At 40.1% G+C, this 19,471-nt stretch overlaps 2 protein-coding genes across 9 annotated transcripts in view; both read right to left on the bottom strand.

The window, feature by feature from the left end:
* The window catches only part of jakmip3 (Janus kinase and microtubule interacting protein 3), a 69,888-nt gene extending 53,729 nt beyond the window's left edge, over window positions 1-16,159 (bottom strand). For all 8 annotated transcript variants that reach the window (XM_029697451.1, XM_029697452.1, XM_029697453.1 and 5 more), the window contains exon 1: window positions 15,875-16,159. In XM_029697451.1, coding sequence (XP_029553311.1) covers window positions 15,875-16,024 — 150 coding nt within the window. In that variant the 5' untranslated portion in view covers window positions 16,025-16,159. The remainder of the gene's footprint in view (window positions 1-15,874) is intronic.
* Window positions 16,137-19,471, bottom strand: part of LOC115153618 (janus kinase and microtubule-interacting protein 3-like) — a 35,591-nt gene continuing 32,256 nt past the window's right edge. Inside the window, exon 5 of the mRNA XM_029699255.1 lies at window positions 16,137-16,154. Coding sequence (XP_029555115.1) covers window positions 16,137-16,154 — 18 coding nt within the window. The remainder of the gene's footprint in view (window positions 16,155-19,471) is intronic.

Below are 19,471 nucleotides of genomic sequence, written 5' to 3'. Positions count from 1 at the left end.
AACTAAACCTGTTATCTATAACTAAACCTGTTATATCATACAGTCTGTTATCTATAACTAAACCTGCTATATAATACAGCCTGTTATCTATAACTAAACCTGCTATATAATACAGCCTGTTATCTATAACTAAACCTGCTATATCATACAGCCTGTTATCTATAACTAAACCTGTTATATCATACAGTCTGTTATCTATAACTAAACCTGTTATCTATAACTAAACCTGTTATATAATACAGTCTGTTATCTATAACTAAACCGGCTATATCATACAGTCTGTTATCTATAACTAAACCTGTTATCTATAACAGCCTGTTATCTATAACTAAACCTGTTATATAATACAGTCTGTTATCTATAACTAAACCTGTTATATAATACAGCCTGTTATCTATAACTAAACCTGTTATCTATAACTAAACCTGTTATATAATACAGTCTGTTATCTATAACTAAACCTGTTATCTATTCCTAAACCTGTTATATCATACAGCCTGTTATCTATAACTAAACCTGTTATATAATACAGCCTGTTATCTATAACTAAACCTGTTATCTATAACTAAACCTGTTATATAATACAGCCTGTTATCTATAACTAAACCTGTTATATAATACAGCCTGTTATCTATAACTAAACCTGTTATATCATACAGCCTGTTATATTTTTACATTTACATTACATTTTAGTCATTTAGCAGACGCTCTTATCCAGAGCGACTTACAGTAGTGAATGCATACATTTCATACAATTTCATACATATCATACATTTTTTTTCTGTGCTGGCCCCCCGTGGGAATCGAACCCACAACCCTGGTGTTGCAAACACCATGCTCTACCAACTGAGCTACAGGGAAGGCTGTTATCTATAACTAAACTGTTATCTATAACTAAACCTGTTATATAATACAGCCTGTTATCTATAACTAAACCTGTTATATAATACAGTCTGTTATCTATAACTAAACCTGTTATATAATACAGTCTGTTATCTATAACTAAACCTGTTATATAATATAGCCTGTTATCTATAACTAAACCTGTTATCTATAACTAAACCTGTTATATAATACAGTCTGTTATCTATAACTAAACCGGCTATATCATACAGTCTGTTATCTATAACTAAACCTGTTATCTATAACAGCCTGTTATCTATAACTAAACCTGTTATATAATACAGCCTGTTATCTATAACTAAACCTGTTATATCATACAGCCTGTTATCTATAACTAAACCTGTTATATAATACAGCCTGTTATCTATAACTAAACCTGTTATCTATAACTAAACCGGTTATATCATACAGTCTGTTATCTATAACTAAACCTGTTATCTATAACTAAACCTGTTATATCGTGCAGCCTGTTATCTATAACCAAACCTGTTATCTATAACTAAACCTGTTATATCGTGCAGCCTGTTATCTATAACTAAACCTGTTATATAATACAGCCTGTTATCTATAACTAAACCTGTTATCTATAACTAAACCTGTTATATAATACAGTCTGTTATCTATAACTAAACCTGTTATATAATACAGCCTGTTATCTATAACTAAACCTGTTATATCATACAGTCTGTTATCTATAACCAAACCTGTTATCTATAACTAAACCTGTTATATAATACAGTCTGTTATCTATAACTAAACCTGTTATCTATAACTAAACCTGTTATATAATACAGTCTGTTATCTATAACTAAACCTGTTATATAATACAGCCTGTTATCTATAACTAAACCTGTTATCTATAACTAAACCTGTTATATAATACAGTCTGTTATCTATAACTAAACCTGTTATATAATACAGCCTGTTATCTATAACTAAACCTGTTATATAATACAGCCTGTTATCTATAACTAAACCTGTTATATAATACAGCCTGTTATCTATAACTAAACCTGTTATCTATAACTAAACCTGTTATCTATAACTAAACCTGTTATCTATAACTAAACCTGTTATCTATAACTAAACCTGTTATATCATACAGTCTGTTATCTATAACTAAACCTGCTATATAATACAGCCTGTTATCTATAACTAAACCTGCTATATAATACAGCCTGTTATCTATAACTAAACCTGCTATATCATACAGCCTGTTATCTATAACTAAACCTGTTATCTATAACTAAACCTGTTATATAATACAGTCTGTTATCTATAACTAAACCGGCTATATCATACAGTCTGTTATCTATAACTAAACCTGTTATCTATAACAGCCTGTTATCTATAACTAAACCTGTTATATAATACAGTCTGTTATCTATAACTAAACCTGTTATATAATACAGCCTGTTATCTATAACTAAACCTGTTATCTATAACTAAACCTGTTATATAATACAGTCTGTTATCTATAACTAAACCTGTTATCTATTCCTAAACCTGTTATATCATACAGCCTGTTATCTATAACTAAACCTGTTATATAATACAGCCTGTTATCTATAACTAAACCTGTTATCTATAACTAAACCTGTTATATTATACAGCCTGTTATCTATAACTAAACCTGTTATATCATACAGCCTGTTATCTATAACTAAACCTGTTATCTATAACTAAACCTGTTATCTATAACTAAACCTGTTATATCATACAGTCTGTTATCTATAACTAAACCTGTTATATCATACAGTCTGTTATCTATAACTAAACCTGTTATCTATAACTAAACCTGTTATATAATACAGTCTGTTATCTATAACTAAACCTGTTATATAATACAGTCTGTTATCTATAACTAAACCTGTTATCTATAACTAAACCTGTTATCTATAACTAAACCTGTTATATTATACAGCCTGTTATCTATAACTAAACCTGTTATCTATAACTAAACCTGTTATATTATACAGCCTGTTATCTATAACTAAACCTGTTATATAATACAGCCTGTTATCTATAACTAAACCTGTTATATCATACAGCCTGTTATCTATAACTAAACCTGTTATATCAGACAGCCTGTTATATTTTTACATTTACATTACATTTTAGTCATTTAGCAGACGCTCTTATCCAGAGCGACTTACAGTAGTGAATGCATACATTTCATACAATTTCATACATATCATACATTTTTTTTCTGTGCTGGCCCCCCGTGGGAATCGAACCCACAACCCTGGTGTTGCAAACACCATGCTCTACCAACTGAGCTACAGGGAAGGCTGTTATCTATAACTAAACTGTTATCTACTTTTAAAAATCCACCTCTCCAAAAACAAGTCTCTCACCGTTGCCGCCTGCTATAGACCCCCCTCGGCCCCTAGCTGTGCTCTGGACACCATATGTGAACTGATTGCCCCCCATCTATCTTCAGAGCTCGTGCTACTAGGCGACCTAAACTGGGACATGCTTAACACCCCAGCCATTCTACAATCCAAGCTTGATGCCCTCAATCTCACACAAATTATTAATGAACCCACCAGGTACAACCCCAAAGCCGCAAACACTGGCACCCTCATAGATATCATCCTAACCAATGTGCCCTCTAATTACACCTCTGCTGTTTTCAACCAAGATCTCAGCGATCACTGCCTCATTGCCTGCACCCGTAATGGGTCAGCGGTCAAACGACCTCCACTCATCACTGTCAAACGCTCCCTGAAACATTTCAACGAGCAAGCCTTTCTAATCGACCTGGCCCTGGTATCCTGGAAGGATATTGACCTCATCCCGTCAGTAGAGGATGCCTGGTTATTTTTTAAAAATGCCTTCCTCTCCATCTTAAATAAGCATGCCCCTTTCAAGAAATTTAGAACCAGGAACAGATATAGCCCTTGGTTCTCCCCAGACCTGACTGCCCTTAACCAACACAAAAATATCCTGTGGCGTTCTGCATTAGCATCGAACTGCCCCCGCGATATGCAACTTTTTAGGGAAGTTAGAAACCAATACACACAGGCAGTTAGAAACGCCAAGGCTAGCTTTTTCAAACAGAAATTTGCTTCGTGCAACTCCAACTCTAAAAAGTTCTGGGACATTGTAAAGTCCATGGAGAATAAGAACACCTCCTCCCAACTGCCCACTGCACTGAGGATAGGAAACTCTGTCACCACCGATAAGCCCACTATAATTGAGAATTTCAATAAGCATTTTTCTACGGCTGGCCATGCTTTCCACCTAACTACCCCTACTGCATTCAACAGCACTGCACCCCCCACAGCTACTCGCCCAAGCCTCCCCCATTTCTCCTTCTCCCAAATCCATTCAGCTGATGTTCTGAAAGATCTGCAAAATCTGGACCCCTACAAATCAGCTGGGCTTGACAATCTGGACCCTTTCTTTCTAAAATTATCTGCCGAAATTATTGCAACCCCTATTACTAGCCTGTTCAACCTCTCTTTCGTGTCGTCTGAGATTCCCATAGATTGGAAAGCAGCTGCTGTCATCCCCCTCTTCAAAGGAGGTGACACTCTTGACCCAAGTTGCTACAGACCTATATCCATCCTACCCTGCCTTTCTAAGGTCTTCGAAAGCCAAGTCAACAAACAGATTACCGACTATTTTGAATCCCACCGCACCCTCTCCGCTATGCAATCTGGTTTCAGAGCTGGTCATGGGTGCACCTCAGCCACGCTCAAGGTCCTAAACGACATCGTAACCGCCATCGATAAGAAACATTACTGTGCTGCCGTATTCATTGACCTGGCCAAAGCTTTTGACTCTGTTAATCACCACATCCTCATCGGCAGACTTAGTAGCCTTGGTTTCTCAAACGATTGCGTCGCCTGGTTCACCAACTACTTCTCTGACAGAGTTCAGTGTGTCAAATCGGAGGGCCTACTGTCTGGACCTCTGGCAGTCTCTATGGGGGTACCACAGGGTTCAATTCTTGGGCCAACTCTTTTCTCTGTATACATAAATGATGTCGCTCTTGCTGCTGGTGAATCTCTGATCCACCTCTACGCAGACGACACCATTCTGTATACTTCTGGCCCTTCTTTGGACACTGTGTTAACAACCCTCCAGACGAGCTTCAATGCCATTCAACTCTCCTTCCGTGGTCTCCAACTGCTCCTAAACACAAGTAAAACTAAATGCATGCTCTTCAACCAATCGCTGCCTGCACCTGCCCGCCCATCCAGCATAACTTCTCTGGACGGTTCTAACTTAGAATTTGTGGACAACTACAAATACCTAGGTGTCTGGTTAGACTGTAAACTCTCCTTCCAGACTCACATCAATCATCTCCAATCCAAAGTGAAATCTAGAATTGGCTTCCTATTTCGCAACAAAGCATCCTTCACTCATGCTGCCAAACATACCCTCGTAAAACTGACCATCCTACCAATCCTCGACTTCGGCGATGTCATTTACAAAATAGCCTCCAATACCCTACTCAACAAGCTGGATGCAGTCTATCACAGTGCCATCCGTTTTGTCACCAAAGCCCCATATCCAACCCACCACTGCGACCTGTATGCTCTCGTTGGCTGGCCTTCACTTCATCATCGTCGCCAAACACATTGGCTCCAGGTCATCTACAAGACCCTGCTAGGTAAAGTCCCCCCTTATCTCCGCTCACTGGTCACCATAGCAGCACCCACCTGTAGCACGCGCTCCAACAGGTATATCTCTCTGGTCACCCCTAAAGCCAACTCCTCCTTTGGTCGTCTCTCCTTCCAGTTCTCAGCTGCCAATGATTGGAACGAACTACAAAAATCTCTAAAACTGGAAACACTTATCTCCCTCACTAGCTTTAAGCACCAGCTGTCAGAGCAGCTCACAGATCTCTGCACCTGTACATAGCCCATCTTTAATTGAGCCCAAACTACTACCTTTTCCCCTACTGTATTTATTTATTTTATTTATTTTGCTCCTTTGCACCATATTATTTATATTTTAACTTTTAACTTTCTTCAAACTACAAATCTACCATTCCAGTGTTTTTTCTTGCCATACTTTATTTACTTTGCCACCATGGCATTTTTTTGCCTTTACCTCCATTATCTCACATCATTTGCTCACATTGTATATAGTCTTATTTTTTTCTACTGCATCATTGATTGTATGTTGTTTTACTCCATGTGTAACTCTGTGTTTTTGTATGTTGTCGAACTGCTTTGCTTTATCTTGGCCAGGTCGCAATTGTAAATGAGAACTTGTTCTCAACTTGCCTACCTGGTTAAATAAAGGTGAAATAAAATAAATAAAATCTATAACTAAACCTGTTATATAATACAGCCTGTTATCTATAACTAAACCTGTTATATAATACAGTCTGTTATCTATAACTAAACCTGTTATATAATACAGTCTGTTATCTATAACTAAACCTGTTATATAATATAGCCTGTTATCTATAACTAAACCTGTTATCTATAACTAAACCTGTTATATCGTGCAGCCTGTTATCTATAACTAAACCTGTTATATAATACAGCCTGTTATCTATAACTAAACCTGTTATCTATAACTAAACCTGTTATATAATACAGTCTGTTATCTATAACTAAACCGGCTATATCATACAGTCTGTTATCTATAACTAAACCTGTTATCTATAACAGCCTGTTATCTATAACTAAACCTGTTATATAATACAGCCTGTTATCTATAACTAAACCTGTTATATAATACAGTCTGTTATCTATAACTAAACCTGTTATCTATTCCTAAACCTGTTATATCATACAGCCTGTTATCTATAACTAAACCTGTTATATAATACAGCCTGTTATCTATAACTAAACCTGTTATCTATAACTAAACCTGTTATATAATACAGCCTGTTATCTATAACTAAACCTGTTATCTATAACTAAACCTGTTATATCATACAGCCTGTTATCTATAACTAAACCTGTTATATAATACAACCTGTTATCTATAACTAAACCTGTTATATAATACAGCCTGTTATCTATAACTAAACCTGTTATATCATACAGCCTGTTATCTATAACTAAACCTGTTATATCATACAGCCTGTTATCTATAACTAAACCTGTTGTATAATACAGCCTGTTATCTATAACTAAACCTGTTATATAATACAGCCTGTTATCTATAACTAAACCTGTTATATAATACAGCCTGTTATCTATAACTAAACCTGTTATATAATACAGTCTGTTATCTATAACTAAACCTGTTATCTATAACTAAACCTGTTATATAATATAGCCTGTTATCTATAACTAAACCTGTTATCTATAACTAAACCTGTTATATCATACAGCCTGTTATCTATAACTAAACCTGTTATCTATAACTAAACCTGTTATCTATAACTAAACCTGTTATCTATAACTAAACCTGTTATATCATACAGCCTGTTATCTATAACTAAACCTGTTATATAATACAGTCTGTTATCTATAACTAAACCTGTTATATAATACAGCCTGTTATCTATAACTAAACCTGTTATCTATAACTAAACCTGTTATATAATACAGCCTGTTATCTATAACTAAACCTGTTATATCATACAGCCTGTTATCTATAACTAAACCTGTTATCTATAACTAAACCTGTTATATAATACAGCCTGTTATCTATAACTAAACCTGTTATCTATAACTAAACCTGTATATCATACAGCCTGTTATCTATAACTAAACCTGTTATATAATACAGCCTGTTATCTATAACTAAACCTGTTATATAATACAGCCTGTTATCTATAACTAAACCTGTTATATAATACAGCCTGTTATCTATAACTAAACCTGTTATATAATACAGCCTGTTATCTATAACTAAACCTGTTATATAATACAGTCTGTTATCTATAACTAAACCTGTTATATAATACAGCCTGTTATCTATAACTAAACCTGTTATCTATAACTAAACCTGTTATCTATAACTAAACCTGTTATATAATACAGCCTGTTATCTATAACTAAACCTGTTATCTATAACTAAACCTGTTATCTATAACTAAACCTGCTATATAATACAGTCTGTTATCTATAACTAAACCTGTTATCTATAACTAAACCTGTTATATAATACAGTCTGTTATCTATAACTAAACCGGCTATATCATACAGCCTGTTATCTATAACTAAACCTGCTATATCATACAGTTTGCTCTACAGTATATAACTAAACCTGCATTGGTTGGGTCATACATGCAGAGCAGAGAGCATTGTTCATTCAGACAGCCAAACAACAGGGAAGGGACCCCCTGGCCTCCACAGACACACAGACAGACAGTAGTGTCTAACATTAGATGTCACAATGGTCCCTTTGACATGGACTGTTACTGGGGGTAGAGAGCAGCAGATCATCTGGAGCAGAGCACACAGAGTCCAGGAGCACTGGGCTGACCCCCTTACCCAGGAGCACTGGGCTGACCCCCTTAACTAGGAGCACTGGGCTGACCCCCTTACTCAGGAGCACTGGGTTGACCCCCTTACCTAGGAGCACTGGGCTGACCCCCTTACCTAGGAGCACTGGGCTGACCCCTTACCTAGGAGCACTGGGCTGACCCCATTACCTAGGAGCACTGGGCTGACCCCCTTACCTAGGAGCACTGGGCTGACCCCCTTACCTAGGAGCACTGGGCTGACCCCCTTACCTGGGAGGACTGGGCTGACCCCCTTACCTAGGAGCACTGGGCTGACCCCCTTAACTAGGAGCACTGGGCTGACCCCCTTACCTAGGAGCACTGGGCTGACCCCCTTACCTAGGAGCACTGGGCTGACCCCCTTACCTAGGAGGACTGGGCTAACCCCCTTACCTAGGAGCACTGGGCTGACCCCCTTACCTAGGAGCACTGGGCTGACCCCCTTACCTAGGAGCACTGGGCTGACCCCTTACCTAGGAGCACTGGGTTGACCCCCTTACCCAGGAGCACTGGGCTGACCCCCTTACCTAGGAGCACTGGGCTGACCTCCTCACTCAGGAGCACTGGGCTGACCTCCTCACTCAGGAGCACTGGGCTGACCCCCTTACCCAGGAGCACTGGGCTGACCTCCTCACTCAGGAGCACTGGGCTGACCTCCTCACTCAGGAGCACTGGGCTGACCCCCTTACCTAGGAGCACTGGGCTGACCTCCTCACTCAGGAGCACTGGGCTGACCTCCTTACTCAGGAGCACTGGGCTGACCCCCTTACCTAGGAGCACTGGGCTGACGCGCTCACTCAGGAGCACTGGGCTGACCCCTTTACCTAGGAGCACTGGGCTGACCCCCTTACCTAGGAGCACTGGGCTGACCCCCTTACCTAGGAGCACTGGGCTGACCCCCTTACCTAGGAGCACTGGGCTGACCCCCTTACTCAGGAGCACTGGGCTGACCCCCTCACTCAGGAGCACTGGGCTGACCCCCTCACTCAGGAGCACTGGGCTGACCCCCTTAATCAGGAGCACTGGACTGACCCCCTTAATCAGGAGCACTGGGCTGACCCCCTCACTCAGACATTGGAGTCTTCTGTGATTACATTGACATAATCATTAATCAGACACACACTAGGCTGACTAGGCTACTGTAGAATGGTAGAATAGCATTAACACTAGGCTGACTAGGCTACTGTAGAATGGTAGAATAGCATTAACACTAAGCTGACTAGGCTACTGTAGAATGGTAGAATAGCATTAACACTAGGCTGACTAGGCTACTGTAGAATGGTAGAATAGCATTAACACTAGGCTGACTAGGCTACTGTAGAATGGTAGAATAGCATTAACACTAAGCTGACTAGGCTACTGTAGAATGGTAGAATAGCATTAACACTAAGCTGACTAGGCTACTGTAGAATGGTAGAATAGCATTAACACTAAGCTGACTAGGCTACTGTAGAATGGTAGAATAGCATTAACACTAAGCTGACTAGGCTACTGTAGAATGGTAGAATAGCATTAACACTAGGCTGACTAGGCTACTGTAGAATGGTAGAATAGCATTAACACTAGGCTGACTAGGCTACTGTAGAATGGTAGAATAGCATTAACACTAGGCTGACTAGGCTACTGTAGAATGGTAGAATAGCATTAACACTAGGCTGACTAGGCTACTGTAGAATGGTAGAATAGCATTAACACTAAGCTGACTAGGCTACTGTAGAATGGTAGAATAGCATTAACACTAAGCTGACTAGGCTACTGTAGAATGGTAGAATAGCATTAACACTAAGCTGACTAGGCTACTGTAGAATGGTAGAATAGCATTAACACTAAGCTGACTAGGCTACTGTAGAATGGTAGAATAGCATTAACACTAGGCTGACTAGGCTACTGTAGAATGGTAGAATAGCATTAACACTAGGCTGACTAGGCTACTGTAGAATGGTAGAATAGCATTAACACTAGGCTGACTAGGCTACTGTAGAATGGTAGAATAGCATTAACACTAGGCTGACTAGGCTACTGTAGAATGGTAGAGTAGCATTAGGAGTCATTTGTCTTGTTAATCACAGGCATCTTTAAATCAAATCAAATCAAATGTATTTATATAGCCCTTCGTACATCAGCTGAAATCTCAAAGTGCTGTACAGAAACCCAGCCTAAAACCCCAAACAGCAAGCAATGCATGTGAAAGAAGCACGGTGGCTGGGAAAAACTCCCTAGGAAAAACTCCTGAGAAAGGCCAAAAACCTAGGAAGAAACCTAGAGAGGAACCAGGCTATGAGGGGTGGCCAGTCCTCTTCTGGCTGTGCCGGGTGGATATTATAACAGAACATGGTCAAGATGTTAAAATGTTCGTAAATGACCAGCATGGTCAAATAATAATAATCATAGTAGTTGTCGAGGGTGCAACAAGGCTATTAGTTGGTTCAATACCCTCTTCAGATCCATCATTTACATCTTCACATTATTGAGACTATTCCCAGCTGTATTTCACACTTTAAAAAAAATTAAAATAGACCCATTTCTGTTCACCATTTCCGTTCCTGGTTCATCGGTGGTTTCCAAGGTACAGTAACAAGCAGATAGCAACACCAACAGCGGAAATAAGCAATTTCTGCATTTAAGATACAACTATTCACAAGGGTCAAAGGTTAGGTTTTACAATGCTCTTGTTGCCTTGCAGCTATAAAACTGGGGTGTATTCATTAGGAGTGAGACCGAGTGGAGCACTGATGCTTAACACCTGCTGAGCCCAGCGCTAGTCACTCCATCTATTAGAATACAAATGCTCAATCATACTGCAAGACCATGCAGTGGCAGAATCAAGACGTTATTCCAGATCATTTTATCTTCACTTAAAATCCTAAGAGTCACATTGTATCATATGACCCATGAATAAAAATCCAAGAGAGTAACAAGAAACTTTGAGAAAAATCTGAACTAGATAAAAAAGACATGATTATGTTTAAAGATAAACACTGCGACCAAACAATCAGGGTAATGTAAGACAGACAGCTAAGTGGTAACTGCCTCCATTGTCAAAATAAACCATGACGATAAGTTTCCTTATTGTGACATCATATTGTCTGAAATAAACCTGCATAGTGGGCGATAAGTTTCCTTATTGTGACATCATATTGTCTGAAATAAACCTGCATAGTGGGCGATAAGTTTCCTTATTGTGACATCATATTGTCTGAAATAAACCTGCATAGTGGGCGATAAGTTTCCTTATTGTGACATCACATTGTCTGAAATAAACCTGCATAGTGGGCGATAAGTTTCCTTACTGTGACATCATATTGTCTGAAATAAACCTGCATAGTGGGCGATAAGTTTCCTTATTGTGACATCATATTGTCTGAAATAAACCTGCATAGTGGGCGATAAGTTTCCTTATTGTGACATCATATTGTCTGAAATAAACCTGCATAGTGGGCGATAAGTTTCCTTATTGTGACATCACATTGTCTGAAATAAACCTGCATAGTGGACGATAAGTTTCCTTATTGTGACATCATATTGTCTGAAATAAACCTGCATAGTGGGCGATTAGTTTCCTTATTGTGACATCATATTGTCTGAAATAAACCTGCATAGTGGGCGATAAGTTTCCTTATTGTGACATCACATTGTCTGAAATAAACCTGCATAGTGGGCGATAAGTTTCCTTATTGTGACATCATATTGTCTGAAATAAACCTGCATAGTGGGCGATAAGTTTCCTTACTGTGACATCATATTGTCTGAAATAAACCTGCATAGTGGGCGATAAGTTTCCTTATTGTGACATCATATTGTCTGAAATAAACCTGCATAGTGGGCGATAAGTTTCCTTATTGTGACATCATATTGTCTGAAATAAACCTGCATAGTGGGCGATAAGTTTCCTTATTGTGACATCATATTGTCTGAAATAAACCTGCATAGTGGGCGATAAGTTTCCTTATTGTGACATCACATTGTCTGAAATAAACCTGCATAGTGGGCGATAAGTTTCCTTATTGTGACATCATATTGTCTGAAATAAACCTGCATAGTGGGCGATAAGTTTCCTTACTGTGACATCATATTGTCTGAAATAAACCTGCATAGTGGGCGATTAGTTTCCTTATTGTGACATCATATTGTCTGAAATAAACCTGCATAGTGGGCGATAAGTTTGCTTATTGTGACATCATATTGTCTGAAACATTCTTCAGGCATGGTGCTTCATCTCCTCACAGGTTCTTGATGGGGATTGTGACTTAACCCCTACCTACATGTACAAACTACCTCGACTACCCCCCGCACATTGACTCGGTACCGGTACCCCTGTATATAGCCTTGTTATTGTTATTTTATTGTGTTACTTTTTATTTACAGTTGAAGTTGGAAGTTTACATACACCTTAGCCAAATACATTTAAACTCAGTGTTCCACAATTCCTGAAATTTAATCCTAGCAAAAATTCCCTGTCTTAGGTCAGTTAAGGATCGCCACTTTATTTCAAGAATGTGAAATGTCAGAATAATAGTAGAGAGAATTATTTATTTCAGCTTTTATTTCTTTCATCACATTCCCAGTGGGTCAGAAGTTTACATACACTCAATTAGTACTTGGTAGCATTGCCTTTAAATTGGTTAACTTGGGTCAAATGTTTCGGGTAGCCTTCCACAAGCTTCCCTCAATAAATTGAATGAATTTTGGCCCATTCCTCCTGACAGAGCTGGTTTAACTGAGTCAGGTTTGTAGGCCTCCTTGCTCGCACATGCTTTTTCAGTTCTGCCCACACATTTTCTATGGGATTGAGGTCAGGGCTTTGTATCTCCAAAACCTTGACTTTGTTGTCCTTAAGCCATTTTGCCACAACTTTGGAAGTATGCTTGGGGTCATTGTCCATTTGGAAGACCCATTTGTGACCAAGCTTTACTTCCTGACTGATGTCTTGAGATGTTGCTTCAATATTTGCACATCATTTTCTTTCCTCATGATGCCATCTATTTTGTGAAGTGCAACAGTCCCTCCTGCAGCAAAGCACCCCCACAACATGATGCTGCCACCCCTGTGCTAACAGGTGGGATGGTGTTCTTCGGCTTACAAGCGTCCCCATTTTTCCTCCAAACATAACGATGGTCATTATGATCAAACAGTTCTATTTTTGTTTCATCACACCACAGGACATTTCTCCAAAAAGTATGATCTTTGTCCCCATGTGCAGTTGCAAACCGTAGTCTGGCTTTTTTTATGGCGGTTTTGGAGCAGTGGCTTCTTCCTTGCTGAGCGGCCTTTCAGGTTATGTCGATATAGGACTCGTTTTATTTGTGGATATAGATGCTTTTGTACCTTTTTCCGCCAGCACCTTCAAAAGGTCCTTTGCTGTTGTTCTGGGATTGATTTGCACTTTTCTCACCAAAGTACGTTCATCTCTAGGAGACAGAACGCGTCTCCTTCCTGAGCGGTATGACGGCTGCGTGGTCCCATGGTGTTTATACTTGCGGACTATTGTTTGTACAGATGAATGTGGTACCTTCCGGCATTTGGAAATTGCTCCCAAGGATGAACCAGACTTGTGGAGGTCTACAATTTTTGATATGAGGTCTTGGCTGATTTCTTTTGATTTTCCCATGATGTCAAGCAAAGAGGCACTGAGTTTGAAGGTAGGCCTTGAAATACATTCACAGGTACACCTCCAATTGACTCAAATTATGTCAATTAGCCTTTCAGAAGCTTCTAAAGCCATGACATGATTTTCTGGAATTTTCCAAGCTGTTTAAAGGCACAGTCAACTTAGTGTATGTAAACCTCTGACCCACTGGAATTGTGATACAATGAATTCTAAGTGAAATAATCTGTCTGTAAACAATTATTGTAAAAATGACTTGTGTCATGCACAAAGTAGATGTCCTAACCGACTTGCCAAAATTATAGTTTGTTAACAAGAAATGTGTGGAGTGGTTGAAAAACGAGTTTTAATGACTCCAACCTAAGTGTATGTAAACTTCCCACTTCAACTGTATATATATATTTTTATTTGGTAAATATTTTCTTAACTCTTTCTTGAACTGCATTGTTGGTTAAGGGCTTGTACGTAAGCATTTCACAGTAAGGTCTACACCTGTGGTATTCAGCGAATGTGACTAATAAAGTTTGATTTGATTGACTGTAGATCAATAGAAACCTGTTTCAGAGACATTGGAGTTACCATCATACCACACTGACCAGTGACCACTACTCTGTTGGGACAGATATGGGATATGTGATCAAGACAATTCATATAAAACTCACAACATATTATAACATATCACAACACAATGATATTGGTGTGGTGTCCCTCGTCAATGTAACCAAACAGAGGAGCCAAGCTAGTCTCTTAAAGCCAGACTGACAGAATGGGGCTCATAATATAAAGCATGTCCTGACAAGTTAAACAGACACTCAGCAGTGGAAAGTTAGCTAATGTACTCCCAGCTCCTCCGCTATACAAGGCATTCACACACGGCCAATGACGTGGACATGTCAGTAACGGTCTCAGCTATGCAATTAGCTCCCCAAGCTGTCAGTCAAAACACACAGCCAATGACAGGTACATGTCAGGCACGCCCCCTCAGCCGAACCATGAGCCCCTCAGGCTGTCAGTCAACTAGCACACTGACATTGAAACAGTCCTATCGTGCACAGATTACATAGGCTTGCTTCCCAAATGGCACCCTATTCCCTTTACAGCATATTACAGGGCCCATAGGGATCAAGGCCCATAGTAGTGCACTTTAGTAGGCAGTGGGGATCCATTGGTGACTCATCCATAGACAGGAATACGTATTAGCCAATCTGTACTACAGTAATGCCACATTACCCCTGTAATGAATTAATATAGAGGAGATTGTTCAGTGCAGAGAAAAATATAATCTACAGTGGAAGAGATGTCTGTCTGATACTGGGCTCCCGAGTGGCGCAGCGGTCTAAGGCACTGCATCTCAGTGCTAGAGGCGTCACTACAGACCCTGGTTCCATTCCAAGCTGTATCGCAGCGGTCTAAGACACTGCATCTCAGTGCTAGAGGCGTCCCTACAGACCCTGGTTCCATTCCAGGCTGTATCACAGCGGTCTAAGACACTGCATCTCAGTGCTAGAGGCGTTACTACAGACACCCTGCTTCAAATCCCGGGCTGTATCACAACCCGGCAGTGATTGGGAGTCCAATAGGGCGGTGCACAATTGTAAATAAGAATTTGTTCTTAACTGACTGGCAATGTTAAATAAAAAATACAAAACAATATACTGCCAGCGGCTGCTTTGAGTGGTAACATGGATGTTTCATCATTTTATCCCACCATGAGACAGACTTCACTCCTTTCCAAGTTCCTCCTCATCAAATATTGAAAGTCACAGACATATTGGTAACCTGTCTGTATACCACTACATCTACCTTGAGGGTATGTCTAAAACACCAATCTAAAAACCACTGTAGTGCCTCAGGCCTGCCTTGGCAAAGAGGTCTTCTAACATCAATGAGACTTCCTGGTCAAATACATGTTAAATCAATGTGTGTCTTATAGTTCCCACCTTGCTTTTCTCCTGCTGTAGTTCTATCTGGATGTCTGTGAGTTTGGCCCTCAGATCTTCATTGGCAGCCTGCAGGGCCGCCAACGTATCGGCCCTCTCCATCTTGCCTCGGCCCCCAGCCCCGGCCCCCCCGGGCCCCTTCTTGGACATGGTGAGGCCCTGGAGGTGGTGCTCCAAGGGCCCAAGCCCCCCACCTCTCTGGAGGAAGCACCTGAGAACCTTCTCTAGTGTCTTCAGCCTTCTGTCAACCTGCCGTCCTCAGCTACATCTTCTGGGCCACCTGGAACAACAAGACACGACACAACATTTTAGTAAAGAGACTGTTGTTCCTTTTATAACAACTTAGACTGTTGATCCTTTTTTGACAAGTTGGGGCTGCCGAGTGGCACAGCGGTTAACGGCACTGCGTCTCAGTGCTAGAGGCGTCACTACAGACCCTGGGTTGATTCCAGGCTGTGTCACCAATGGACGTGATTGGGAGTCCCATAGGGCGGCAGAAAATTGGTCCAGCGTCATCCAGTTTAGGGTTTGGCCAGAGTAGGCCGTCATTGTAAATAAGAGTTTGTTCTTAACTGACTTGCCTAGTTAAATAAAGATTAAATTTTTATTTTTGTTTTTAAAGTTAGACTGTTGATCCATTTATAACAAGTTAGACTGTTGATCCATTTATAACAAGTTAGACTGTTGATCCATTTATAACAAGTTAGACTGTTGATCCATTTATAACAAGCTAGACTGTTGATCCATTTATAACAAGTTAGACAACAACTTAAGTGTTTGAAGTCTTTGTCTACTTCTTCTGTCCCACCTGGAAGAAGAAGAAGAAGAAGGAAGAGGAGGAGGAAGAGAACACAAGACAGAAACACAGTTATGTGATAAACAGGAATATGAACCATAGGGAGGGTGTCTAGAATTATTCAAACTGTAAGTGTGTCAACAATTCAGGCTCTACAACGGCATATACAAGCAGCCTTGCAGACAGACCTGCATCGCACCGGTTTCCACAAGCAGCCTTGCAGACAGACTTGCCTCGCACCGGTTTCAACAAGCAGCCTTGCAGACAGACTTGCCTCGCAAGGGTTTTCCACAAGCAGCCTTGCAGACAGATTTGCCTCGCACCGGTTTCAACAAGCAGCCTTGCAGACAGACTTGCCTCGCACCGGTTTCCATAAGCAGCCTTGCAGACAGACTTGCCTCGCACCGGTTTTCCACCAGCAGCCTTGCAGACAGACTTTCCTCGCACCGGTTTCAACAAGCAGCCTTGCAGACAGATTTGCCTTGCACCGGTTTCAACAAGCAGCCTTGCAGACAGACTTGCCTTGCACCGGTTTCAAAAAGCAGCCTTGCAGACAGACTTGCTTCGCACCGGTTTCAACAAGCAGCCTTGCAGACAGACTTGCCACGCACCGGTTTCAACAAGCAGCCTTGTAGACAGACTTGCCTCGCACCGGTTTCCACCACCAGCCTTGTAGACAGATTTGAATCGCACCGGTTTCCGCCAGCACTTCCCAAGGGTAACTTCAGGTTCCCAAGCCTTTTCGGTTACCCATTCTGTGGAATCTCTGAGAAATGTTGACTAGGCAAAACGTAGACTAAATGATTAGGATAGTTTAAACAGCAGGAGGAGTCTTTGAAAGTCTTCTCCAACATTGTGTCATGACAAGGTAAATCTGCATCACGTCACACCGACCCAATCCTCTAATCCTCTTCTCATCGTCAGCCTCCTATAATAACGTTCTAGCCTGGTCAAACAGACTGACCGCTGTGCTCACGTGAAGTAAAACACAATGTGAGCTCTCATGAGACCAGACTGCTTCCACCAAGCTCATAACATTCACCTGTGTTCGACAATCCAAGTACATAAAAACATCCTTGACTTGCCCTGTTAGATTTTCTACCAGCAGATAACAGTAACTATGTGTAAAGTGGGAACACTAATGTTAATGTATATTCCACGGCAGATCCACTCCCTTTAAACCTAATCATATTTTATTGGTCATATATACACATGTTAAGCAGATGTTATTGGTCACATATACACATGTTTATCAGATGTTATTGGTCACATATACACATGTTTAGCAGATGTTATTGGTCATATATACACATGTTTAGCAGATGTTATTGGTCATATATACACATGTTTAGCAGATGTTATTGGTCACATATACACATGTTTATCAGATGTTATTGGTCACATATACACATGTTTAGCAGATGTTATTGGTCATATATACACACGTTTAGCAGATGTTATTGGTCACATATACACATGTTTAGCAGATGTTATTGGTCACATATACACATGTTTAGCAGATGTTATTGGTCACATATACACATGTTTAGCAGATGTTATTGGTCATATATACACATGTTTAGCAGATGTTATTGGTCACATATACACATGTTTAGCAGATGTTATTGGTCATATATACACATGTTTAGCAGATGTTATTGGTCACATATACACATGTTTAGCAGATGTTATTGGTCATATATACACATGTTTAGCAGATGTTATTGGTCATTTATACACATGTTTAGCAGATGTTATTGGTCACATATACACATGTTTAGCAGATGTTATTGGTCACATATACACATATTTATCAGATGTTATTGCGGGTGTTGTGAAATGCTTGTGTTTCTGGCACCAACAGTGCAGTAATATCTAACAATACACAACAATACACACACATCTAAAGTAAAGGAATGGAATTAAGAATAAATAAATATGTGGACGAGCAATGTTGGAGTGGCATAGACTAAAATACAGTAGAATAGAATACAGTATGTACATATGAGAGGAGTAAAACAGTATGTAAACACTATTAAAGTGACCAGTGATTCCATGTCTATGTACATAGGGCAGCAGCCTCTAAGGTGCAGGGTTGAGTAACCAGGTGGTTGCCATACGTACATCTATGTGAATATCTATCAGCCTAAATATATCCATGTAAGCCTTCGGTGCAGCTAGGTTTGTGGTCCTACAGTATGTTAGCTTACAATCTCAAAGCTTTTTGGTTCCCTCCTCTGTGTAACCACTGATCTACAGTATGTCCAATAGGCAACACACAGCCCCTGGTACATGAGGACTACATTAAACACAGACACTTCGTTATGTGTTGGCCCGGAGAAATCCAATACAGTGACACGTTTCCAAGCCACAACTCTCTCTCTAACCCGACCAGCACGCTAGTTGAATTATACATGAGCCAGTCCAGACTGGACCCAAAGAATCGAGAGAGAGAGGTGCAAAACCTGTGAATTGTCATGAATCTACAGGACACATGTTCATATGACGACATTTGAAGGACTGATCACAGAATATTACAGACAGTTTGAGCAATTCACATCACGACCAAAAGACAGTGAAACGATCACTAAAACAATACATTTTAAACTACTGGGAAATGAGTCTGTTGTGACAGACCGCAGCATAAATATCAAATCCATCAGCACAGAGATGAAATGAACTAGAAACAAACACATCTAGAATATAGCTTTCTCCCCAAAACCATGGTGTGTAAAGTCAGCAAACAGTTGAACAGCCTGGGCTTCTCTCTGGATCATCTCCTTACAGAACAGCGTACAGAC

The sequence above is a fragment of the Salmo trutta genome, chromosome 18 (assembly GCF_901001165.1).
Source record: "Salmo trutta chromosome 18, fSalTru1.1, whole genome shotgun sequence".
Lineage (NCBI taxonomy): Eukaryota > Metazoa > Chordata > Actinopteri > Salmoniformes > Salmonidae > Salmo > Salmo trutta.
Note: the sequence above shows the minus strand (reverse complement) of the source record. Positions and strands in the feature narration are given on the sequence as shown.